The following is a 27,735-nucleotide window of genomic DNA, read 5'->3' on the forward strand; positions in this document are numbered from 1 at the left end:
TCCAGATCTATCTTCTAAGGGGCATTTTTTTTCTACATGGTAATATAGCAAAGGCACATCACTTCACCTGAAATAAAAAAAACTCCTCCGCTAATGTCCAACTTCCCATAATTCAAATCAGTCTTTCATTAAACCCTCCCTGTGTGGTAAATGTATATATCTTTCAAACTCCACACGCTGATTTTCTGTTAGGAATGTCAAGTCTCTAAGCCGAAACTGAGAAAATCCTGGTAACTTCAGCAAGTTTATTTTCTCAGTCTTGACAAAGCTTTCAGAACCACAGGCTGAGTAGTTCTCCCTAGGTATAATGAGTAAACAGATTTTCATGTGTGGAGTTCCCCTTAAAAACATAATAAAACATCAAATGATGGTTTGCTATGCACCAAAACTGCTCACAGGGTAAACAAACTTACCAACCAATGCTGAAATGTATCTGTATTTTGTTGGTAACTGATGTTAGCTATATTAAATTGAATTCAATTTTATTTATAGTATCAAATCATAACAAAAGTTATCTCGAGACACGTTACAGATTAGGTCTACATAGTAGACTAGACCACACTATAATTTACAAAGACCCAACAATTCCAGTAATTCCCATAAGAGCAAGCATTTAGTGTGACAGTGGCGAGGAAAAACTCCTTTTTAGGCAGGAACCTTGAGTGGTGAGTAAAACTTGCTTTTAGGGAGAAACCTCGAACAGACCCAGGCTCTTGGTGGGCGGTTGTCTGCCGGGGCCGGTTGGGGGTATGATGAACAGTGGCAATAATAGTCACAATAAAGATAATGGAACTATGACTAGAAATAGTAGTTGTAGTAGTTCATGGCGTAGCAGGGCACTGCAGGATGTAGCAGGGCGTAGCAGGGCACTGCGCGGCGTAGCAGGGTGCCCAGCAGGTCTACGGCAAGATCTGCTCCACATTATGCCCAAGGATGGATTCTCTTTTGTACAGCATCTTAAAACCAAGGCTGTCCTCTATTTCATTTTTAAAAATCCTCCATCCCACCCTGTTCTACCAATCCTCTCACTCCCTGAGCTCATAAGTACTACATGTTCTCTCAGCTCATAAGCACCTATTGTGCTAATCCACACTGCCTGCTACATTCTTCAGATAAAGAAAAATGATGTTGCCTGTGGGCTATGCCTGCATATCTGCAAACAAAAGCGCACACGTGCACATGCAAGCTTTTACAAGGTGTATCTGCATCACATTTCCCACTTTTCTCAGGCTCAGAGACACCCTAATTTACAGTAAAACCTGTATGTTTCTGGAATGAAAATCAATAATCCCACTCAAACTCTGAGAAAAAGAGGTTGTTGTGTGTGAGGTCTGATGTGATAATTGTCTCTCATCATTTTTGCTTTAAGTGAGGTGTTGATGCAGCACTAGCAGAGAGAGAGGTGGAATGAGAGGATGGCTCTGCCTTTCTCTCTTCCCCTTCAACCTTCCACGCCTCTTACCATGTTCACTGCTATTTATCTCCCACAACTATTCCCTCCATGTTGTTGGCCTCTCCCGGTTTTACTGAGATCCCCACTGCAATGATGTCTCTCTATCGCACTTTCCATCTCTCCTTCACTCACCCTCTCTCACAGAGTGTCAGAATCACGCTGTCATCCTTAATGACAGGCTCTTATCTAATTTTTTCTGCAAATTCTGACACCCTAGAGACGTAAAGAGCAGGGGTGGACCTAACCAACACTGTGGGAACGCATATTTTTGATATCCGGAATGTGTAGTTGTCTGAATGTACATTGTATCTCTCTGTTGCCTACAGCTGGTTGATCTTTTACTGACTAGAATCTATTTGGGGTGAGCGAGGAAGGCACTTAGGGAATAATCATTTTCAATATTTGCATGAGAATGCCACAGCCTAAGATGAGATTTATTTTGGTTTTCTCTTCTATTGATTGTCTCTGATAATGACAAACCATCCAAAGAAAGAGTAGCAATCAGCCATACTCTGTGCTGTGTGCTGGGTCTGTCTAATTCACAACACACAAAAGGAAAACTGAAAAGGTCTCTTTCACCTATACCCTTCAATAAAAGATGATTTTCCTAATCAAAATATATGTGCATGTCAAGATGTCTTCCAGCTAACTTCATGGAGAACAACAAGGGCAAAACAGCATCACCGATCTGTTTTAACCTCTTCTTCTGGTTGAGCTTAGCCAAAAACACAGAATCCGTCAGCGCTGTGGAGTTCTGGCAATGCGAGACTACCGGTAGACTAGCGTTACCAACGTTTTCTTCACTTCACCTGTTCAACTGACTTCAGCAGTTTAGAAACACACTCAACTGTCCTGCTGTTACAGATGTGAACTAACCACAGACAGTTGTCTCCTTCAGTGACTCACAGCAGTATATCGCTGCAGGTCACGGCGATGCGCAGCTGCAAAATGAACATAAGGGAACACAATGGATATTTGGAAATATTTTTGGCATTATAAAACAATTCTGGCCTGGCGGGGGCTCCTGTTGGCCTGGCGGCCTGCCAGGCCTTTACAATTATAAGGGAAAGACTGCACTAAATCCCACATCAAGATATAAAATGACATCAACTGTGACAGAAGATTTTCAACTGGGTACTAGGGGTGGGAATCATCAGAGGCCTCACGATACGATATCATCACGATACTTATGTTTAGATACAATATTGTTGTGATTTTAAACATTAATATTCTGCAATATATTGCAATTTATTACCTTTTGTCCCCAACTTCAAATTTGTTCCCAATGTCAAATGATGTCTCTTAGGTGAATAAATTTTTTTCCCCACCCCTACTAATTAGCTACATAAGCATGAACTTGAATGCCGCTGTGAGCTAGGTTAGCAGAAGGTTAAACTAACAGCTCTTCTACCGCATTTACGTTTCCTCTCAATCCGCCTTTCCTCGTTCGGATGGCAGCAGTAGGCGGTTCCGCGGCTTTGTTCTCTGGTCCGAGGACGACCAATGACCTAGTGTTGGGAGTTAGCTAAAGGCTAACCCCAGCAGACCAGCTATATACATAACAAATGTCCACTTCCTGGACAATAAACTTGACTACATTTTTACACAATGTCATTCCTATATGCACTGTATACAGATTATGAAGATAATAATTAGACGATTATGGAATTTATTTCCCCAATGACGCCAAAAATAAACTTCACAACGTTAAGGTAAAATCTCATCATATGTATGCTTATAAAAGCAGATAATGCAGTTCCAATGAAGCTGAACAATACGAGCAGCCCCAATGGGTAGATGTGCAGTTTGATTTGTACTAACACACAACTGCAGCTCTGTATCTGATCTGTAGTGGTATCAAATATTAATTTATATTTATGCAGACAGTGCAGGGTTTGGGTCTCCGTAAGTGAACAGATTTTATTACGGTAAGAGTATTAATGGCTCAGAATAAATGACTGTGGTGCAGCCGAGGAGCAAAGAAGAGCCAATGTCTGGCCGGGGAGAGTTGTAAGCACAATGGTGTAAATGCAAAGCAGAAGACAGCCAATACCCATTCTAGTTTTTTAATGCTCTCAACCCAGGGGCTGAAAGAAATGGAGAGGTCTGCTACTCCCTGAATCCAGTGCCCCCTGACCTCGAGCCTCTGTGTGAGCCGTTACTGCAGCTTTAGGGAGGAGGTTCAATGAGCAGCACACAGGGGAAGAGGGAAAAGGGTATAGTTTGTCATAAAAACAGGGTTAAGGAGGGCTAGGAGGTTGAAAATGAGGGAAATAAATTAAGGATGAGAAGTAGAAGCACAGGAGGGGTCAACTGAGGGAGACGAGTACAGCAGGGAAAAGTGCTGATAGGGGCAGATGTCTTTACGTTTGGTTGAGTACACACACGTTTGGTATATTATTCCTGGGAAAAAAAACATTTGGTGCACACAACAACTGATGTGTTTCCAAGGATACTCCAACAGCCTGTGCTGTATCATGGTTACTTTTTTGAAATATTTTGTGAAAAATAGATTTTGATCCTCATGATTTTTGCATTGATATTCTTCCACCATGGTGGCTATGAATAGTCAAATGTGTACCCCATTTTGGACCTCTAGAGGCACTCACCAGATCTGTCCTCTTTCTCCAAGCTTCTGGTTTTTTATTTAAACATCTTGCCCTAAAAATTAAAACACCTTTCAAGTGTAATGTATAAGGATGTAGCTGATTGTCACAAAATTAATTGGAAAATATTTTATTCATCAAAGATTTATCACTTTTCTGGCAAAATTGCAAAAACATTTCCTGGTTCCAGATTTCAAAATGTGAGGATTTGCTGCTCTTTTCAGTTTTATATGATAACAAATTGAATAACTTTGAGTTTTGGACTATTGGTTGGATTGAACAAAAACATTAAAATAAATAAATAAATAAATAAACATCACCTTGAGCTCTGAGAGATTGTGCATTACTATATTCTGACTTTTACAGACAAAAGAATGAAATAGATTAATCAAGTAAATAACTGGGTTATTAGCATTGAAAACCATCATTAGTTGAAGTCCTACTCCACAAGCTGTGTGTTTAAATGTAGACAAAGCAATAAAAAATATTAAGAAACACGTGATGCGTTTTATGTTCATGTTCTGCAAAGAATTACAAAAAAAAGCAACAGCCACATGAACTCTAACCTAATCAATAGGCATGACTCAGTTATTTTTGGGAGGTGCAGTGCAAAAACATCATAGCAGTGACAGCTAGGCAGAGTCACCCGATTTATGGGAAAAGTGCAGCAATAAAAAACGTGAATATGCCATTGTTTTTTATGTATACTTCTAGGGCAAGGACAAAAAAAGGATCTGAAAGCAGATAATTTAATTGGCAACTTGTGTCAGTTAAAGCATTAGCCTATAAAACACAGCACAATGAAGAGCTTGTTATCAAGTGGTTTATTTAATCTTTTCACTTTTTCTATTTAAAGTTTTCAATTGACACTATATTCAGACCAGCATATGCCATGAGTCCATTGTCACCGTTTATTTATTTTGAGTGAAAAATGTTCTAGGCAAAAGGATTGTGTCTGTATCCATTCTTCCTCTGCATTGTTTCACAGCATTGACACACAAAGTTGAATCAGAATGTGTAAAGATGTGCATCATTTAGACAAAGCAGACAACTTTAACTACACTTTTTTGCATGCCATGTTATTTCAAATTTCAGCAGTAGTGTTTTTTATGTAGACCAACACGTAATATAGCAAAGTATTTGTCAACGACTTGATGATTGACTAACTGATGATTGATTATATGATTGAAATGATTTGTAAAAATCATTTTGAATGCTTTAACACTGTCAGTTTATCATCAATAATTATCTCATGGTAAGGCAAATTCCTGCAGATCATGTATTATTATTGCTCAACTAAAATCTACAGTATTTTTACAGTATTTGTACTGCTGTTGGGATGTCTGCTTTATTTGCCTAAAATGCCATACAAATAGGCATATGAGAGAGGATCATACAGTGGAAATATAGCAAAGATAAAGTGAGAGGATGGTGAAACGCCACTCTAATTCAGCTCATGAGGAGAAAAGTCTTTCACTGGTGACCTTGTAGAAAGACAGCAAGAGAGCTGAGCCAGCATCTTCAGCATTTATCACCTCCAGTGATGAGGACCTGCTAGTCATTCAGGGCACAAACACACCGTTAACATGAAGGCCATTTGGATGGCAAGCTTTTTAAACCAGGTCAATGGAAAGGACTGTAAACTGCAGGTTATGTCATAGTTTTAATAGAGGGAAAACCCTGAGAGGGAGCACAGAAAAATCAATATGTACATACATTACTGTAGCTGAGAGAGAAGCAAAGAAGGAGAGCAACACACACACAAGTTTCAATATATACACTTTGAAATGAAAATGAAATGTTAATTACATTATTTCCCTGTAATTAAGTTGCTATCATCCATCACATTGCACACCCATTTGTTATTTCGTTAAAGAGAATGAAAAGCTCATTTTCAACTGATGAGTGCACTGGTGTGGATTTTTTTTTTTTTTTAATGACTACAAAACAACAAAACAATAAAAAAGGGAGACAAAAGAATTACACCCAACACATAATGCAACATATAGCAGACGGGGGAAGGAAATTAAAAAGTGGACAAAAGAAAGTATGAGAATAAGAGGGGTGGTTAAATGGGTAGAAATATTAGCTACAAAAATAGGATATTAGAAGAACATTTAAATGAAGCTTTGACCTCATTTATTCTTATATTGGTGAATTTGTCCTTGTTCTGATAATCAGACAGAATTACCATTTCATTCATATGGGCTGATATAGTTAGCTGATTTCTTATTGGGAGGAGATTTTTTATTTTGTTTTGCCCTAACCAATCAGTTGATGCGTCCCATTCATAATCCCACCTACTAATTACTGATTGTTTGACTATTTTTCCAACCAGTAAAATACAATACAACTTAATTAGTCCATTAAGGCAATTTGATTTTTTAAGTAAAAACAGACAGGAATAAGATATATGGGCAGACAAACATTTACAAGCAAAGGAGCCGTTTAAGACTATGTCAGGCTGATGATAGTGCTATTACTTTAAAAATATTGATAAAAAGTCAAAAAAAAATACTGTTAAAAATAAATGAATATGGAAGTAGTCCACATTGCAGATGGGCAAACAGATGTCAATGACCACAACAGCAGACCCATCAGGTCTGTAACCATGCTTGCCATTTGTTTCTCCACTCTTGCCGTGTTTCGCCTGCATGGTATGGCTCTGCTCAACTCGACTCACTTTATTGGTACCAATACTTTTCTCTCAGTGTAGGCGGGACTCTCAGCTTGACGCCAATGGACTTGGTTTGCCAAAGTCTTGGTTTTATCTTGCTATGCACTTGAAATGAGGGACAATTGTGGAGTAGCAAAGGAGTGTGGAAGTGAGATGGCCAAGACGGCTACCTATTAAATATGCGTCATTATTATGGAATTGAGTGCGAGTTTGTTTATGAATGACTGCGATTTTGATCCTGCAAATTAGATGAATTAGGGGCAACAGTCAATATTAGGCTTGCAGGAAGATTTCCAATCAGTGACGATTGTTTTCTTGGCAGCTGTTTGAGCCACGATGCATAAATGCTTAGATGTCTTATTTCGGCCGATTGTGAATGTGTCTCTAACTGACAGGGATATTAGGATAAAGAAAAAATAATCAGTGGTTTCTTGCCAAAAGTGCTTTTCCCATGTTGGGTGCCAGGTGGCACAAATGTAGTTGCAGGTGTGCTTATTTCACATTCTGTTAATCTCATTCTGATCATAATATAGCCAGTGAACTACCTGAGTAGAATTACCTTATACTGTATAATTTTTAGGAGAGGTTTTGGGAGGTGCTAAGAGTTGTATAGACAATATTCTTACAGATCTGTGTACAGAAGTCAGTAAAAGAAGAGACAGACAGGTCCTGTTACAGAAACTGATTTGTCCTATTTACATATTATTCTGTACATTTTAGACAAAGGTTTTATTGTTGATGTTATTGATCAGTTTGAATACTAGTGGAGGAAGTTCTCCCTGTTTGCTGTTATGTCAGTTGTAGCCCCTTCTTGAGATCAAATCTTAAAATGGAACCCTAGTGTTTAAACGTTAAAAATAAGTTTTTTGTGGGAGCATGTTTGGTCTACTAGGGAGAAAAATCTGTATTCTTCTATCAGTCCAGTAGTATTTTCTCTAACCATCGTTTAAACCAAAATCACTGATGAACTGTGGCTTGCCAGTTACATGTGCTTCCAGTACGGTTAGATCTGTCAAGAGACAAATCAATGGCCGTGCTGAAATTACCTCCAATTTTAATTGGACAAGAAATGATGGAAAAAGGACATGATGAAATGTCCTTTAATGTGAAAGCATACCAGGCATTTTTGTAACTGCATTGGGCAGCAAAAAAACATGAATGACAGGGCAAGAATGATAAATAACAGCTCCAAAACTGGTTGGAATTTTTACATTCCCAACCACCCCTGCACAACAACACAAATAGTGCACCTACAAGTCTCTGCTGTAACAGACCAGACAGCTTTCTCAGAAGTTTACACATTTTTCAGACAGCTTTGGGCCAGATGAGACTGATGCTCAAACCACTAAACAGCAGTGCACGGAGTCATCTATGTCATAAGGCCTAACAAAAATAATTGTTTGGTTCCGGTTTCCGACCGATCCTGTCAATTTATGTGCGACCCAAATTTATTTTATGAGCTTGGGGAAGAAATTATACAAATTAAATAAATACACAAATAAAAAGTTTGAGGCAAACTATAATTACATTTTTGTACAGCACTCTTGCGATGCAAGATACCTGTTGTCCTCCAGCAATGCTGGAAGAGGACCCGATGTCGCCGCAGCGGCACTTAATGTTGTCGTGTCCAGTTTTACGGCAGCAGCAGCAGCGTGAGGACGGCTAAGGTAATGACAACTTCACAACACAATTCATTTGGATACAAGCGTTGCATTATGGAAGATAGACAGGATTCTGAACAACAATGCCCGCGCTGCATGCGTGCGTACACACACACACACACACGCAGATGTGTGTGCGTTACTTCACGCAGCACATGTAACTGATTGGAAACTATACAGATTATGCATTATTTACTGCCACTGGCGCAGATGAACTAACGCTACACTCATAACTGTAAGTAGCCTACAATAAACCCTCCATGATTAAAGAGTCAATACTTATCAATACCCACCTACCTGTTCTACAAGCATAAACATGTAGAAACCGATATTTCAGTCTGCTCTGTCTGCGCTGTCCACTCTTGTACACCGCGCTGTGCAAACACAGCTCTACTCTGCAAATAGTTAATAATAATTTTTTACAAACAAGCTAAAATGAAAGATGCCAGTTTGTAGTCTGTTTATCTTAGTTTGCAACGAATCTTGAATTTTGGACAGGACGGGCTACTTAATATGCATGTGAATGACACCTCACCATGTTTTCAACTTACTAAGAGACAACTGTATGTAGTAACAAGTAGGCTATGTTATGAAAAAATAGAGTATCCATCGCTACTGTTCCCACTGGGAAAATTAAAATAAAACATTAAATAAATTCCCTATCGACCCATGACCACAACTGACAACCAACTAGAACCAAACAATTTTTTTTTTTTTGCCTAAAAGGAAGACACATATAAATTTAGTTTAGTATGAATTTATATTTTTGCTCCTCGTGACATATACTCAGCTCTAAAGACGCACTGTTTTAACTACTATAGGTTGCCAGAGTCAGTTCATCTTGTAGCTTAATTACCGTTTGCGCTTGTTTTGGATTTATGAGTACCCTATGACACGGCATTGTGCAGTTTAATGATGTTTAGCTGAATGTGCACCAAGAGTCTTGTTTAGACAAGACATCTGAGACCTCATGTAACTGTAGCCTTGAGGTGTACTTGATGTGCAGAGTGAGCTTTCTGAAGTCAGAGGTGGACAAACAGTCTGTAGTTGCTGGAAATAAAAGGGCAAAGAAAATATTTAGAACTTGCTGGACAATTATATTCATCCCCCAAACCTTTTGGTCAGTCCAAATGATAATCTGTTATCTAAGATCTATCTAAGATGTTCAAAGTCAAAGTCTCAACAAGAAGGAGATGCGTTTTAATTAGACTTCTTATGAAAATAATTACCCTGTTCTTTTCACAGCAGGGCCTCGGTAACGGTTTTCCATATTTGATCATTTGGTGTTTAATTGTCACTGTGTAGGCTTGTGAAACAATTAGGCTTGTGAAAACTGCATACATTTTTATCAAGTAACAGTTGATTTGTTGTTCAAAAGACAGCTTAGTGCTGCAATACAGGTTGCTAAAAGTCATCACCTGTTCAAATAAACAAGTTGGATTTAAAAAAATGGAACTAATGAAAATGGTAGCCAAGTTTAACAACAACCCAAAGAAGCTCAAATTTAAACTATAATGTAAATATGAATATAAAAATACTGTAAAACACAGTATAGTTTGGCATAGATGATACGTTACGTGTGTTCAAAGTCCAAAAATTATTTTTGTCTAAAGTAGCTCTTGGAAACATTTTGATTGCAGAAAAAGCACCTTAGCCAAATGAATGTAAAATCAATGGGACATAAAAAATTACTTTAAAAGTAATAACTAAATTACTTTTCTCAGATCTAATGGTTGTATACGGAGCCCCTAAGGGGACATGAGAAAAGAAAAAAAGAAAAAAAGAAAAACTTTCACGTGAGCACATGAAGCTAAACCTTAGAGTTGTTTTCATGTGTGCCACTTTGAAACCCATTTTGCGCTACTATGTGCCAGGGCGGCAGTCAGCAGCACTGCAGCAAAGAGATGGTGGCTAAAGATGAGTTTATATAGATGCCAAAAAGGCTTCAATTTGTCATAAGAGTCTAAGTGCCAAAGATAATTAGGCCTTAAAGTAGTTTCGGCGACGGCCACCGTCTCCTCATTCTGAGTTCAACAGGGACATTCTAAAATGATAACGTGAAAAAGCTTAACACGGTTTAATGCTACCTAAACAATGATCACCAAATTTCTCTCTCATATTACTCCTCATAACCACTGAAAACAGAAATTTAGTGATCGTTGTTTAGGTACATTAAACCACGTTAAGCTTTTTCCTACAATAGACTCAATGAAGCAGAAACGCTTAATGTCAGATAACGTCCATAATAATTGGACTTTGGGTTAGATTCTTTGACAGCTTTCAGCGGTTATGAGGAGCAGTATGAGAGAGAAATTTGGCGATCATTGATCGTTGTTTAGGTACATTAAACCATGTTACGCTTTTTCACGTTAGGACTTATAAAGCCCATGAGAACCATTGGGAGTCAACCCACAGCCGCTCCGCTGCCCTGCTGAAAATGTGAAGTAGAAACGCTTAATATCAGATAAGGTCCAAAATAATAGTACTTTGGGTTAGATTTTTTGACAGTTTTCAGTGGCTATGAGGATCATTGATCGTTGTTTAGGTACATTAAACCACGTTAAGCTTTTTCACGTTAAAGCCCCAGTGTGTAATGTTTGTAGTTGTTCATTATCAAAATCTGTATTGCCCGTTCACAAACTTGTCCTTTTTCATTAACCACTGCCATCAATTTCAAGTATTCCTATTAGCTTGGAATTTTACATTTGCACTTGCATGAACTGGGGTAGACGCTCCATAATGATGCGCCGTCTTGAAATACGTTAAGGGACCTACAGGCTATACTGCTCCACCTTTCGCGTTTTCGACTCACAGCTGCTGCTAATGGGTATCGTCACTTCCCGGCCCCGGCAAGTTTGAAGAAGGAAACATGGGAGGACCACACGTATTCAAAATCAAAAGAAATTTCTTCTTCACCCAGAAAAAGAAAACGGATATTAAAAAGAGCAAGAGAATGGAAAAAGAGTGAACATTGGAGCTGTTTTGGAGGCACAGACCAAATCCCAACTAGTTAATTATCCTCAGGACCGCTGCAGTCTCCTTCGCTTTCTCTCTCCTTTCCTTCGGGTGGCACACGTGCCTGCTCGTGGTGTCCGCGCCACTCTCCGACATGAACTCATGGATGTATTAAGAGAACGTATGAACTCCAACAATGACAGCTGATAGATGGCCTTTTGTACACCTTCGCTTTTTGAAGCGTGAAGGCTACCGTAGTTGCAATACTGCGTAGCGAGAGAGAGTTGATCGCGATATATGATCTCAATAGGACACGGATATGGTAATAATAATTGTCCAAAATAATGTGAAATTTGATTTGACCTAACTTTCTTTTATACCAAATGGGGAAAATATTGCATTGCATTAGTTGTGCTTCATCTTGTCTCTTCTGGGATAAAATACTGTTTTCTTGTACAGAACACAGATTACTTCAAATCTTCTCAAACATGCATCTACAGTGATTCATATTTCAAAGCTCTTTATAAAACTCAAGATGGAATACCTACTGAAATAGATTATAATGTACCGGTACTCACTGTCCTACACTTATCGATGTTATTAATACACACTCTAAAGGCATACAAATGAAAGACGGCACTCTGGTCTCTCTTTTCTCTTACTAACCACACACTATGTTCTCTCTTCGGTAGGCTCTCGGATTGTTTGACAGAGAATTGGAGCAAATTAAACCTGGCGAGCTTTAATGAGACTTAGCTTATGACCCATGAGAAAGAGGAGGACACTGCTGACACCCACCGCACTTACAAAGGTAAGCTCACACCTGGCACAGGCGCACACAGAAGGTGGGATTGTGTGTTAACAGTTGTGTGATCCTGTTAAAGGAATGCTATTAACAGGTTTGTGTTCAGACTTTTTTGTGGTTGTACTTAGGGATAGTGTGCAGGCATGTTCATGTTTCTCTTTGAGTGCTGCTTTCCTCTGTTGTGTTATGTTGTTACATCGTCATAAACGGAACACTTTGGTGTTTTGGATTGTTAGCAGGTATTACAACCAACAATAGCCGTTAAAATAAAAACTAAAAACACAAGAAGCTGTGATGGTGTGAGCATGTTGATACAAGTGAGAAGTGAGAAGATGAAATACAATCCATGAAGTCCAGTTTCAGTGATTCATCCATGAGTTTGAAAGCTTATCAGATGCCAAAACATTACACAGCAGCCAGCATTTTAGAAATACTAAAGTATGCAAATCTGATTTCCCAACATGAACAAATGCACTTTCAAATCTTTTTCCATACTGGCAAGAAGAAAAATGGTGGAGGAATACTGAAACCTTATTATTCATGTACTTATTTGCCTAAGCCATTCGGTCCATTGTGGCAACGCTGCCAAATATCCAGAAGTTAAAGTCTGAGGAACGTTTGCTGAGTTTTATTGGTGACCATGATGTTGTGGCCCTCCTCCCCACGGGGCTCTGGGCAGATCCAATAGTTTTAAACTTCAACAGAGTACCCACCTTCAAGGAAGTTAACACTTGTCAATGGAGAGTGGCCAGACTCTCTGTAGAAATGAAATATACGAGAGTCTGGTAGGACCAGACTAGCAAAATCTTGGTTAAAGAGACAATTTTTGTTGAATTTGCACTTCCCCATGTCGTCCAGGGTTCAGTAGTCTCGCTTTGCCAAACCTTCCTCCACAGTGCTGCGGAGGAGGGTCTGGCTAGTCCACACAGCATTCCAGGATGGGAGAAAAAAGTGCTCTGGTTTATTGGCATTTCTTTAAACTAATAAAAACGGTCATGGGCGGCGCTAAGCGCTGCAGGGAGCCCCGGTGCCTCTGCAAAATAGGAAGGAACGGGAAGGAACTTGTTTTGGTGGAACGTGTACGTTCAAAGTAGGCGTGGTACGGTTCATGAAAAAACATACGAACCGCTCGGTTCGCTAGTCTCGGTTCGGAGCGTGTGTGTGTCGCACAGTTTGTCAGTACACTGTTAATGTGCACTAACCTCTTACTACCGTAGTGCCCACTTTCGACACCTATGTTAAAACGCTTACTGGAAATGACGAGCGGGATGAGCGTGACGAATGCAACCCATGACAGCTGATTGGACGAATGCGTCACATGGGTCTTGTTGCTCCCGAATTTCAAAACAGACTTTAATAGTGGCTCGTTCAGAATACGATCTCGTATTTTACGAAAATAGTTCACCGAAACGTGTTTCTGAAAACATTTTCAGTGAGAAATAGGCCATGCAATTGCTGAAACTGTCTTCATTTCAGATTGACAAAGGTCAGTTTAAAAGATTTTCTGCCGCTCGCATTCTGTCAGGAAAAAAAAGATCCTACTTGCCATGTCTTGGCATTTTTAAGACCATTAAAAGATTTATTTAAGACATTTTAATACCAATTACAGCCAATTCATTTTAGATTAATAAATTCAATGCCTTTTAAGGTTTTTTGGGGGGGCTTTTCCCTTTATTCGATAGTGACAGTGGATCGTCAGGAAAGGGGGAGAGAAAGAGAGGGGATGACACGCAGCAAAGGACCACAGGTCGGATTCGAACCCAGGCCGCTTCAAAGGACTCAGCCTACACGGGGCGTACGCTCTTACTGGGTGAGTTAGAGGCCGCCCGGTTTTAAGACTATTTAAGGATCCACGGGAACTCTGTAATAGTTCATTTCAGCCCGGATAAATGACAGATAATTGACAGTTTCATTGATGTTAAAAATAATTATAAGTTGCAGATTTCCTTACGTAACATACTTTGCAGTACTTATATTTCCAACTGAACTTCCACACAATCACACAGTGTATCTCTCTCTCTCTCTCTCTCAAACTTTCACGACTCTCCATATTCTCCACTCATCCTTTCATAAAGTCTGCCAGGCGTGAGACGGCACCACTTTGAGTCGCTGGAACATCAACACACATGTCCAAACTGAACTCCCCCTGCTCTACTCCTGCATTCCCGCCCACCTGTCTGCCAGTCGTCTTCATGCTGAGTAAATATCCATGTAGATACCAGATCAAACACTGTCTCTGCTGCTCGCCTGCTGGCAGTACATATTCATAACAAGTCAAAACGCCACGACCGCCGACCTTCCCCCATCACGGCAGATGCTGACAATGAGGTGGCACATTTGCTTCACAGGGATGCACTCATCTCGCCAGGAACACCAGCCGGTATCACGCCAGCGGGAAGTGTTGTTGTAGCATGACATTATAGAGACAGTTACTAATGGTACTAGTCGCCCTACGGTGCCGCATGTGGTATCTCAGGATGGAGTTTGGATCCAGATCCATGGACATCGAAGCAACCAGTCATTGAATAATGAATGGGGAGGGAAAGCGAGGCGGCAACTGCCAAAGCAAAACTGATTGTGAATGCTGAGAGGAGAAAGTAAGGAAGGCAGGACTGACACCGACTTAGCAAGATGGTATTAGACTGAGAAAGACTGATAGAGGTAAAAAGAAAAGAAAAAAGTACAAGGTGAGAACAGAATGAGTGAGACAGACAAGTTACCCCATTTGTTTGCACTGCTGCGGATGTATGTGCAATTTGCAGAAAAAGGGCTATTTTGGCAAGTATTATGTTATCGATTTACTGATTTACTAATGTTATTGAATGTATTCTTTAAACTAAAAAGTTTCACCATTGTTAATAAAATTATTGTAGTTAGGATGCAGAGTTATAACAAAGGATTAGTCTCGGCAAATGATTCATCCAAATGAGCTCTCAAAAGGATACTCCAAGTGCTGGTGAATCCACAAAAACGCAAACTGGAACATTATATGGAAGGTCAGACATTTTAGAAGATTTATGCGAGGCAGCATATCAAAAACCATCTAAGATCAGTGCGTTATCAAAGGCTTTTGTGTTTTTCAACGTGCTGTTCAGTAAACACAAGAGCATTTTCATCAGGCAGATGCTTCAAATTCAGCGCCATCACCGCCCAAACTATTTTCCCCTCTAAGTGAGGAAATGGGGACATGCTGCGTGTGCTATCACCTTATGTTTTTATACTGCTGTGTTGTTTATCTCTGGGGTCCCCATGGTAACAAGGTTTATGAAGCTGGTCTTTGCTTTTTCCTTACAGACTGTTCACTTGGAGATGAGGTCTGTGGGGGACAGTTAGTAGAGGGAAGGTGGACTGAGACGATGGATTCTAGAATTACACAAACATTGAGCACACGGTTATTCATGCAGGTATTGCATTATTTCCTCCACAGTGCAGCTGCCAAACCAAAGAGGAGAGCAGTGAAGGAAGCTGGAAGTGAGACATTACTAAATCTCAGCAAAACAAAATTTTAATTTTTAAAATGGCAGTAAAAAACGAGTTTTGGGGTCAGAGTAAGAGGCAGAGTAAAGAGCAGATTTTCTTAACCTACATTTGTGACAAAGGGACCAGAATGCAACACAGCAAGCCAACACGCTGTCAAGATTTTCCAACGTTACAGGACTTTTTATATTGTCCACCGCACGGTGACATCGGGTTGCTTTTTCTCCAAAAAATTTGAATTGGTCTCAAACTTTTGCTGCAGGCATTTAAAATAAATGGAAATACATGTGTTTTTGCCATACCGTATGATGAGTGATGCAATGTTTGTGAATGCTCAGCATTCCAGGCTGCTACAGTATAACCATACAGACTTCTACACAAATCAGACTGCTCGCTTGTAACTCAACAGTTCTTGGCTAAGATGGACGACATAGCACTGCATAAATTAGCCAGCAACTAGCGGACATTTAGCGGACATTTAGCGGACATTTAGCGGACATTTGGCGGACATTTAGCTAACGTTAGCGGCTTAATACAGACAAGTACATTTCCGCCTGCATACACGTTTAAAAAAGAACAACGAATATTCAAATCCCTAAATTGAAAATCGAATACCTACACATTGAATGAATATTCAAATATTTCGATCCAACCGTAAACATTAAGCTGTGATGGCATAGATGTTATGAAACATTTAAAAAACCATCACACAAAGAGCAGCATAAGCATTTATTTGGACTCATGTTTATGGACACCTGACAAGTCCAATATTTACTCTACTTCTATTTATGTTTTTTTATAAATATTATAATATATCGTTGGGGTGTGACGAGACACAAGATTGGGTTCAGGAGAACAAGACAAGATTTTAACACTATTTCAGGAAAACTTCACATGTAAATCTGTTGCTGACATTAACAAACAAACCAAATGGCCATAGATGGCTGTACGTGATGAAGTCAGGTCAGAGTTCAAATTATATTATATACATTTATTATATAAACACATCCATACAAAACATTCTCTGCATTTTCCCAACAAGAAGGCATTGTAGAAGAGCAACTTCTAAACTGTTTCAACAATGTGAAGTATCCTAACATTTCGGGGTTTGTAAGGTTTGACCGATTTATTCACTAAAACACAAAAAACATTGGTTCGTTAGCTCGTACAAGTCCTTACCTACACTCCCAAAATGTGACAAGTGCTTAACGAAAATGACAAAAGACAACTAACTAACTCAACTTATTCAAGATATCCATTAAAGCAGTGGTCACTTTCCATTAAAGCAGCCTTAATATCTTCACCTCAGCAAACAGACTCATGAGGCCCAGAGCACACGGCTCTCAAGTGAGTCTGAACGCTTGAGATCAAAAGAGCTCTTAGGGCAGCTTTCAGAGATTAAAGAGAGAAAGACAGGTAGACAAAAAGGGAGTCTAAAAGAGTCTGTCCGTCTGTTTAAAGAGGTTGTGTGATTTTTTTTCAACACCGGCCAGTCAGGTTTGAGCATCTAACGCTCAGTTCGATGTTGAGTAAACTCTTATGTTCAGGCAGCTTATCGAGGAACCTGACAAAGCCAAAAACCTCTAACGCTCTGCAGCTTCAAGGAGCCTACAAATGTAATGCCAATTCAAGGGCCCGCACCCCAGCAGTTTCTGACTACAACCAAAACCATTTTGTGAATTCCCAAATAAAACACCAATTTGCTATAATTTGCTTTAGCCTAACCTTCAGAATTGTCTTCACATGTAATTCAGCAGAATCAGTTTCAAAATAAGTGCTCAGTTAAAGCCATTACAGTTTCAACAGAAAAAAAGAAAAAGTGTAACCTACTGAAATGTTACCATACTTCAAATCATCGAGTGAAGCAAATCAATAAAGCATACAATTATCATTACCATGCAAGACACAATGTTAAGCTTACTACTGATGCCAACAGCTCGCAGTTTGTACTCTGCAGCATCAAGACAGACCAATAGAATTTAAGTTAACTAGCCAGCTGACCTTTGATTGTATAACCATTACTCAATATCTGTTGAGAGCAACTAATGGCTAATGCATCGAGCAGCTCCAACAGCACATTACAACGAAAACCCACCGCATGTGAATATAAATACATTACAACGCACAAACACACACACACACACACAAACACACACACATACACACATACACACACACACACACACACACACACACACACACACACACACACACACACACACACACACACACACACACACACACACACACACACACACACACACACACACACACACACACACACACACACACACACACACACACACACACACACACACACACACACACACACACACACACACACACACACACACACACACACACACACACACACACCTCTTGTGGCCATGATGAAATTGGTCTCCAGACAGGCTGCTGAGGTAATGGACCATACTCCTCTTCTCCTCTCTTCCAGTTTTCTCTCCTTGCAGGCGTGAATGCAACCCAACATTAAACCGTGACTTCATGTTCCAACTTCTCCCCACCTCGGTCACTGACACAGCTCTCTATCGCTGGTACTCATCTCTGGTGATTGCCGAGGCCAGAAAAAAAACCAAAAACATATATTAGGGATGTCCTAAGCTGAACTACAGGATCGGGATAGGGGCTGATTCAGACATTTTTTTGATGGATTGGTATTGACTATATAAAGACCCATCCATTTCCAAACCACTGTTCAATCACACTGCACAGTAAAGTGAGCACACAAAATAATGTAACACATTCCAGCAAAAAGGTTGTTTTATTTCCCATTTCTGTGGCAATTTGAGGTAGAAATGGGATACCTGAAGTAGTGTATCAGCCAATACAGAGTACCGATCCGATATTTATTTATTTTAACAGCTGTATAGTACAAACCCTGTATGGATGTGATAGGATTGCTTTTTTTACTGTCTTGTTTGACAGAACATAAATAAATAAATCTGGGAAAAAAATAATTCCAAAACTGTGCAGCGACAATTTAGTAACTTTACAGAGTGAACAGTAGTGAAACTGAAATCGGCAACACTAGCGCCACCCCTCGAAACTGAAGCGCTGCATACTGTACACATCGCTGTTTTACCGGTGGGATTTTACATTGTGAAATTGCTGACATTTTGCCAACATTTTTGCCAACATTAGCTCTGACTGCTCATTCCACGCATGGATGTATAATAAGAATGATTACACTCCGTTACACTCTCCGCCACAGAGCAAACCGAAAATCAATTCTTCTTCCCCATTCTAAAAACAGTAGCTGCTGGCAGCAACTTACTGTGTAAGCTACTGAAGACTTGATTTCCAGTTTGGTCTGCTAGCAGAGAGCCAACGTTAGCAAGCGGCTGTTTTATCCGAAGAAATTCTGTCTAAATGCCGATCCATACAAACACTTGTCTCTCCATAAAAACTAGGATAACTTATCGGACATACTATATCATTGAGCCTACTAGAGCTATTTAGCTGTGAAACATAAATAAGTTGCTTGGAATCCACTATGCATACCAAAGAATCTCAGTACTTTTTGGGAACTTAACAATATATGTTATTATAATGCATATATTAGCACAAGCATCGAAGAAAGTCTGAAACAATCTAATTTAGTCAACTAGGCCCATCTGTCACAAAAGCCACCATGTTGACTGCTGTTCATACCGTCTTAGTTTGACAAAGAGGAAGAGGAGCTCTGCATTCACTGGCTTGTAGTTTTACCGTTTAGTCCCTACACTTCATGAAAAGACTGCATTGCATTTTGTATAGGCATACCCCTAACCCTGGTTTTCGGTTTCAAGGTATACCGCGATTTGAAAATTTTTCCAACATACCGTTCCTAAGGTATGAGCGTTTTTTTTTTGGAGTGGTCAAGGACAGAAAGTGCAGATTAGTGATCCGTCTCCCTGCCAGCGTGCAGTGTGTTTAAAAATAAAATACACTGTGTTCAATGGAAAAAAGTTTTTAAAAAAATAATAATTTAATAATAAATAATTTTGCTAATGAGTCAAGTGTGCAAGACCAATTGACATGTGTGTATCATTTCATGATTAAAGCTCTGAAAATGGATGGACTTTTTTCTGTTGGACAGGAAACAAACTGCATTACTTTGTTTCAACACGTCAACCACATTAATCATTTCATGAATCTCTAAGCCAATAATCTTCAGTACAGCACAAAATCAGAATCAGTTGTTTGAGTGTGAGAAAAACCCTTGAGGGGGAAATTACTGCTCCTTTAAGCCTCACTATAACACACACGCTATATCATCAGCCTACCATAATCCACCACTGCAGAAAGCTGCAATGTCTACCACATAAGCACCATCCACACTGAGCTGTCTGTCTGTGGCTGCACTCCAGCTTTTCCTCCAAACTGGTTAAATAGCACAGGTTGCTGCTGCCTCTCTTGGGCGTTTTAGAGAGGCGGGCTTGTGGGTGGCAGCGGTGCTTTGCATGCCCTTTAAAACGACTCAGACATTGGGTCTGCCGGGAATGTAAAATGCCATGGTAAGGCTACATTAGTGATTAATACAGTACATCTACTAAAACCTAATGTGATGCATTGGGTATTCAAATGTTGAGAAATGAATTTGTAAGAGATAAATGCAGTTGTAGTGGCCAGGGGAGGAGGACAGATTAGAAAGCACACAATCCTGCCCGATGGGCGACCGACAGTAGCCTTGTGCTGCTCTGCTGGTGAGAGCGAGTAAAATCAAGCCATGCAATAATCAGCCAGTGGAGTACTAAGGCCACAGATTGTATGTAATGGCTAATTACTTTGTTGCTGTAGACGAGTGGCTAATTAGTGTCTTTGTGATACAGAGCTCAGGGTCTGTCTGCTATCCGGTTTCACATTAAGGATGAGAGGGTGAATGGGTCCTTCTTGGCCTGCAGTGCCCCAGGGGTGGGTGGGTGTATATATATATATATATATATATATATATATATATATATATATATATATATATATATATATATATATACACACACTGAAGCATGCAGTGAGTGCAGGTCAGACACAGAACTGATTCACTCTGGCAGATACTGATGTGGCTTGTCAGTGTGATCAATCAGCATTTTTTAATCATGGTTGTAATAACACACAACAAAACAAACACAGGCAAAGCGAAGTCCACTTAGTCACGTGTACATGATCTACTCGCTCTGACATCATCACACCTTCTTAAAGGACAAATCCAGTGCAATGAATCTAGGCAATAATAACACGTGTGACCAGTTTTAGCGCAAACTGCTAATTAGCTTAGCAAACCAAAGAATCTTTTTAATAAACTGTCTGTACACTTACAGACAGTTCTCAATGCTTCGGTTTACATTATGCCACCGTGGAAGTGTGGTGCTATTTTGAGCCTTGTTAGTGGTATAGAAATAGCGATTTATTTTTACTTTAGCCGTGGCCTGACGACTAGCGGTATAAGCTAATTAGCGGTTTGCGCTAAAACTGGTCAAATTCGATTAGCATGAAAACATATGCCAGAGAACGGTTAACTCGGTATCCATGTGTTATTAACCCCTAGGTTCATTTTGCGCTGGATTTGTCCTTTAATGCTGGGTGATATGAATACATCACAATATGATTCATTCACTACAGGAAAGTATTTAGATGAATGACAAGGCACCCAGATTCTGACACATCTCATCTCATGATCAATTTACTTAATAGATAGGTGGGTGATAGATAGATGACTATCTGAACGATAGTGATACATGACATTTGGCCTTTGCTTTTTCCCCTGAAGGTTAATTTTTTTATTAAAGTGTATTCATTTTCTGTGATATTAGCAGAGGCCGAAGTGGCCCATATCCGCTATTAAACACTATGGGAAATACCCAGAAAAATATTTTTTTGTTGTTGCCAGTATTGCAAACTGTCAACTATCAAACGTTGGCACTATACGGTTGGTCAGATCCGTACTCTTTTTCGCATATTTAAAATCAGATAGTAATCTGATTTAAATGATCATTTTGCCAATTTTATTTAGGTTAAGTTCTTGTGTGGCTGCTTATGTTTAGACAACATTTACAATTATGAGATTTGGCTTCTTCTTCTGTTAAATGTAAATAAATAAAAAGTTAAGTAAAACCCAGTATATCTCAAATTTAGGTGGTATTGAAAACATTTCAAATGATATCCGTACAGTACATCAGGGAAGTCTTTCAGAGTGTAAAATGCTGGAAATGTGAACACCGATGCTGCCGTTTCCCTCTCTGCTCCAGTTCCATCAGTCACATCACACTGACTCCTGTGTCCCACAAACCTCCCTACGGTCATTCATCACAACGTCAGTCAAACGCTGAGTCGGGTCCCTGGAGTGTCATGGTAATGTTGTTCCTCTGTGTGTGTGTGAGTGTGTAGGGCTGGGAGGGTATGGATTTTTTCTTACCGCGGTTAAAAAGCAAGAAATTCTCACGGTATCACGGTATACCGCAACCCCCTTACCAGAGTAGCGTAATAGAGCGAGAATGGCAGGGTGCCTTAAGTGAGTGACGTCAGTGCCCGTGTGGTCGTGCAAGGAAAGCGAGCGGTAATGGAGAGTAGTGTAGGAGTGCCGCTGTGAGGAAAAGCAAGAGGAAAAAGAGATGGCAAAGATGATGTAAAGGGAGTTAAAAGTGAACAACAACAAGCTAGAGCTTCTCAAGACACGGTGGCTTTATCTATTGTCAATAGCTAAGATACTGCCGGTAAAGCGAATGCCGTTAAACATCGGCTTAAACCTTACAACGTACGTTGCAGCCATCGACTATATAAAAAGACTGCAGCAAAGCGTTTCCATTTCAGCTCAAGGTGAGAGTCTTTACTGAGTTTTGCTGTCATTTAGGGCCACAATGGTTTCTCTCATCTCCGTTGATCCATTCCACAGACAGTTCAGAAAGCTCTTTTGTCAATAAAGTAAAATATAAATAACACAGTTTGCCGACAATGCCGACTGCAGGCTGTAATTCAACCGTGCTGTTTTATCGGGATAAAGCTATAAACAGAAGGAAACTCCGCTAGCTGCTAGGCTAATGTGCAATTGTAAACACTGCAGCTGTAACGTTAATGTGTTTACCTCAGCTGAGAACGGAGCTGAGGTAATACACGGAAAAAAAGGCAAAGACATTTCTCCGATACAAGACATTACACAGGTACTCTTACATATAGGCCTAATAGTCAACATGAATGGAATGTTATTATGGGTCATGGAACGCTGCACTCCCCAACTCGCGAAAGGTCAGATTTGCTCCATCTTTTGAGGATTAGTTTTGTTTAGAAAACCTTGAATCCATGTAAGACACAATGTCATCAGACACAATCCATGTCATTAGAATCAATGAATCCATGTCATTAGACACAACGTGTCATCCTCTTCCTCAGGCCAATGTTTTTTTGCGGTCATGACGGTGACGAGCTCAGACCCGCAGTAGGCGTCATGTGAACGCGGTATGGCGGTAACCGTCCCAGCCCCGTGTCTGTGTGTGTGTGTGTGTGTGTAGTCATTTATGTATGCGTTTATTTTGGCGTTTATCTGATGCATCTGTCTCTGTGCATTTATGCATGTGTTTTTCTATTCATGGTGGCCTTTTTGTTTTGTTTTTTTTCCCCTCTCAGAAGGCAGCGGAGTTATGAAGGTGTGTCGCTGCAGACACAGAGAGAGAAGAGAGAGAAGAGACAGGGCGAATCGGCAGAGATGGTAGGAAGAAAGCAGGAGGAGCTCAGCAGCGGCAACAGGCAGAGGGCAAAGAGGATGACAGTGCCTTCTAGTAGCCTCTCTGTCAACATGATTATATCTGAACCTAGATTAAAGGCCAAAGGCGTGTCACACAATATGCAAGGCGGTTACTAAGGGGAGTCAAATAGAGACTTGTTGGGCTGCACGGCGAGGCAGTGACAAAGCCAAGCTAGCTTTGCATCAACTCCCTGAAGATTCAACAGAATGAAATTATGAAAATGTTCTTCTGGCAGACGAGTAGCTTGGCAGCAGCTCACTGAAATAGGGATCAAAACTCCAGGGGAAGCATCCGACTGAAGGCATGACTAGAAAATCACTACGGCCAACCTGTGCTGCACCATTGTTGTTTTTGCAATTAGCATCACTGCATTGAGTTCGGGATGAAAAACGAAGATAGCAATCCAACAGTAAAGCTTTAATGTCTTCGATTACACACAGCTGAGGTGCAATAATGATATGGATGTGCTCTGTTAATGAAGAAAATGAATACCTCATCAAAGCACATTGCATCCCAGAGGCAGCTCCATAGGGCTGTGTGCGTTGCGCATGTTTCGCTGGTCAGTTTTGAGATGGACAATAAGGCAGAACATCTTGTTAATACAGATCTGTTTCAGCTGCAATCTATGTACAAGCTTTAAATAGAAAGTCAGGCTGCTAGTTAGGCAACTGCCCATTACATGACCCTGTGACATGACCCGTACTGGACAGAAGAACACCATAAAACAAAGGAATTGAAGGAAAACAAAAAAGCTGCGGCTGTGTTTCAACTTCTGTGCAGTCCTGTACAGTGAACATCAAGGCTGCAATATACTCGTAACCGTTGGGGTTGGGCTGCCATGCCATATCAATGTAATCATTTCGGTCATTTTTCATGCACAAATTAAGGTGGAGGGGGGGACGGGTGTGGCCTTGACCAACTGCCACTTTGCTCGTTTGAAGGCCATGATGTTTCTCTCTCATGGGTTGGCCAAATTCTCTGGGCGGGCAAAGCAGAGAAAGGGGAGGTAACCTTGCTCCTTATGATCTCATAAGGAGCAAGATTCCAGATCGGCCCATCTGAGCTTTCATTTTCTCAAAGGCAGAGCAGGATACCCAGGGCTCGGTTTACACCTATCGCCATTTCTAGCCCCTGGGGGACCGTAGGTAGGCTGGGGGAACTCATATTAATGTTAAAAAACCTCATAAAGTGCCATGGGACCTTTAATCTAATGTGTCAATGCTGCTCTAAATTTGAACTAGGCTATATGTACCTAGGTTTTCACTAAAGAAGTGCAGGGTTTCTGTCTTCTCAGCCAACAAAAGGTAATCTCAACTTCAAGTTTTAGTTATTTATAACTTTTGTTACTTGTAAATGTTGAAACTAAACAGTTTCAAATTCAAAAAGTGATTTGACAAGATCTGGATTAAATTAAATGCCATCAAACCTTAACGCTTGTCATAGTTACATTATTATTATGATGATGATGATGATGATGATGATGATGATGATGATGATGATGATGAGGAATGCAGTGCAGTCTTTTCAAAATCAATCTGCATTAGCAGGCAATAACAATGCACACCAACAAACCTAATGCAAACGTGGTGTTCAGTGTGATGGATTATACAACTCAAGAATCTGCCAACAGTCTGAATAAAACTATAAAAAAAAAAAACTTTCCAAATGGTACCAGCAACAAAAATCCTTTCCCAAGACCTAAAATGTCTTTTAACATCTAGCCTAGTTTGTCATTGAAGAAATAACAAGAAGAAATAGAGAAATAGCAAGGTTTTTATTCACAAGGTCATTTTTCTCAACAGAGAAACTGGGTTGTGCTATTAAAGCTTCACCATTCCTTTTTCTAGAATTTGTAAACTGCATGCAGTGTGCTCTTCCACTTACTGACTGAAGGACTTAGTTAAAAATCAGTCTGAAGGAGTCTAAGTATGCAACAAGTGGGTGTTCAAAATTTGCTTGCTTTTATCTGCCAAAAAAGTATTTGCTAAAAAATCTAGGCCTTCAATCAGTCCAACAAAATACACTGCATTTCACCAACACAACACCACCTAGCTCTGGTGTATGGCATCAGGTTTTGTAAGCACAGTATTAACAAAGAACAAACGAAACAACAGGCGGCTACATAGCAAGCCAAATTAGAGGGGGAAATTAACACCAGCAACCATCCAAATAATGGTACATTTGGCCTTATTTTTCTGCTGTGTTACCAGACAATCTAGCAGGTACACAAACACCCTTTGAATGCTCTGATTTGTTTTAAAAAATGAATAAAACTCCTTGGCTGGAGAAATAAAGAAAAAGGGATTTGGCTGCATTTACTATTCACTAAGGCCCGGGACAAAACAATTGTTTTCGTTTAGAGACTAAAACACTGAAGACCTGTTGCAGAACTGTATATGCCAGTAAGCACAATGCTACTATGTGAAGGCTGAGGACAACAACAAGGAAACAGCAGAGAATACATTTGCAGAACAAAGCTTGAGAGCCAACCTGTGCAGTCAAACACAAGAGTCCCAAGGAGAAAAACCCAGCAGGAGAAAACCCAGCATAGCAGCGTGGGAGGGAAAGAGCAGCAATCAGCATACATCAAGTCACTCTGCTGCCAGAAACAAAACAAAAAAAAATCTCAGAAAACTTGCAGGACCACGCAACCTGAACACATCACAAGCAGAGCCCTCTGAGGCATGGGATGCTGAAGAAAGGCTCTAACCCCAACAGAGCTGACATTTAAAAAAAAAATAAAAAGACAGGAGTGGACTCACGGTTTTGAAGTCACTGTGGCTGCACTCCTGGCCTTGGTAACGGCAGTAGAGCATCATCTCTTTGAGGTCGTGGCCGACCCTCTCGATGAACTCCTTCATGCTGAACGCCTTGGGCCTGTAGGCGGTGAAGTTGGCTTTTTCCTGCAGGAAAGCCAGCACGTCAGGCTCGGCTAGGTGCGGCTGGGGGATTGTCAGGTGCACATCCAGCAGGGCCAGCAGCTCTCCAGCGTGGTACAGATCGTTACGCGTGAGGCGGCTGAAGCGGTAAGCGTTGAGGTTACAAATGGTCACAGCGGGGAAGACCAGGCTGCTCGACACTACGGCGTCCATGCTGGTCACATGAGGGTAGGAGAGGAAATAGGCCAGGCGCTCGGCACTCTCCAGGGCCAACAGTCCCAGGCAGGCCAGCAGAGCCGCAGCCCAGAGCAAGCGGCGCACACTGGGCTGACCATAAGGGAAGATGAAGCGCAGGCCGTGCAGCGTGCTGGTGTGAGCGAAGGCCTGCCAGGAGGTGGGGTGCAGGCTAGAGCTCTCTTGGCTCCCCTGACTGCCACAGCTCTCCTTCAGATCCATCATCAGCCCTCCAGCCCCTCAGCCAGGGAGCCCCTGGTGCACTCACACCTGCACAGACAGAGAGGGAACGACGTCAGTGAAAGATTCACAGCCCATAATCATAGTGAGCATATTAATAAAGCCAACGAGGAGCAAGAGAGAGAAAGAGACAAGAAAGGGGAGGAAAATAGAGGCATCAAAAGCGAAAGACAGAGGAAAAAAGTGAGGCAAAAATGAGAGCCCTGCAACAACACTGATGAAAAGAAAAAAAAAAAAAAAAAAAAAAGAAAATTTAAAGCAAAGCAACAACTGACATGAAGAGGAAGTATACATTAGGAGGCAAAGATCTCCACACCCCAAATAACTACTACGGCATGTAAGAGACAGAGGAGATCACTCCCTTGAGCTGAGTGTTACTGTGGCTGCCAGTCTGCCTGTGGCTCCCATTACACCCCCAACACCCACTCATCCCAAATTGCCCCCCACCCCCTCCATCATCTTTCGTTCTCTGTGACTACTTAATTTTATTGACAAAATTCCCAGAAGTACTCTGTCCTCTGTGACACCCCGAGCGCGAGGTGAGAGCTTACAGTCTATGGGTGAGAAGTCACTTAACCCTCAAGCCAATCAAAGCTGCCTCTGTGTATTTAACGTCCCAACTCATCTTCATTCAAAAACACACACACACGGACACACACACACTCTCATGCATCAGTGTGCTCGCAAATTGACACACACACACACACACACACACACACACACACACACACACACACACACACACACACACACACACACACACACACACACACACACACACACACACACACACACACACACACACACACACACACGCACACACACGCATCAGTGTGCTCACACACACACACCTCTCAGGATCTCCCACGTGCTCAACTAATGATAAGCCTAAGCACCTGTCTCGTTCAGCCTAGAGAGAAGACATCCAGCCGGCACGAGTGTGTGTAAGTCTGAGAGTGCACGCGTTTGTGCGTGTGTGTGTGAGAGAGAGAGAGAGAGAGAGAGAGAGAGA

The 27,735-nt window shown here is 40.8% G+C and overlaps 1 protein-coding gene across 1 annotated transcript in view; it reads right to left on the reverse strand.

Moving 5' to 3' along the window:
• The window catches only part of asic2 (acid-sensing (proton-gated) ion channel 2), a 386,638-nt gene that overhangs the window by 356,709 nt on the left and 2,194 nt on the right, over positions 1–27,735 (reverse strand). The window contains exon 2 of the mRNA XM_028599294.1: positions 26,133–26,753. Within this exon, the coding sequence (XP_028455095.1) occupies positions 26,133–26,708 (576 nt within the window). The 5' untranslated portion in view covers positions 26,709–26,753. The remainder of the gene's footprint in view (positions 1–26,132; positions 26,754–27,735) is intronic.

This window comes from Perca flavescens, chromosome 15 (assembly GCF_004354835.1).
Source record: "Perca flavescens isolate YP-PL-M2 chromosome 15, PFLA_1.0, whole genome shotgun sequence".
Lineage (NCBI taxonomy): Eukaryota > Metazoa > Chordata > Actinopteri > Perciformes > Percidae > Perca > Perca flavescens.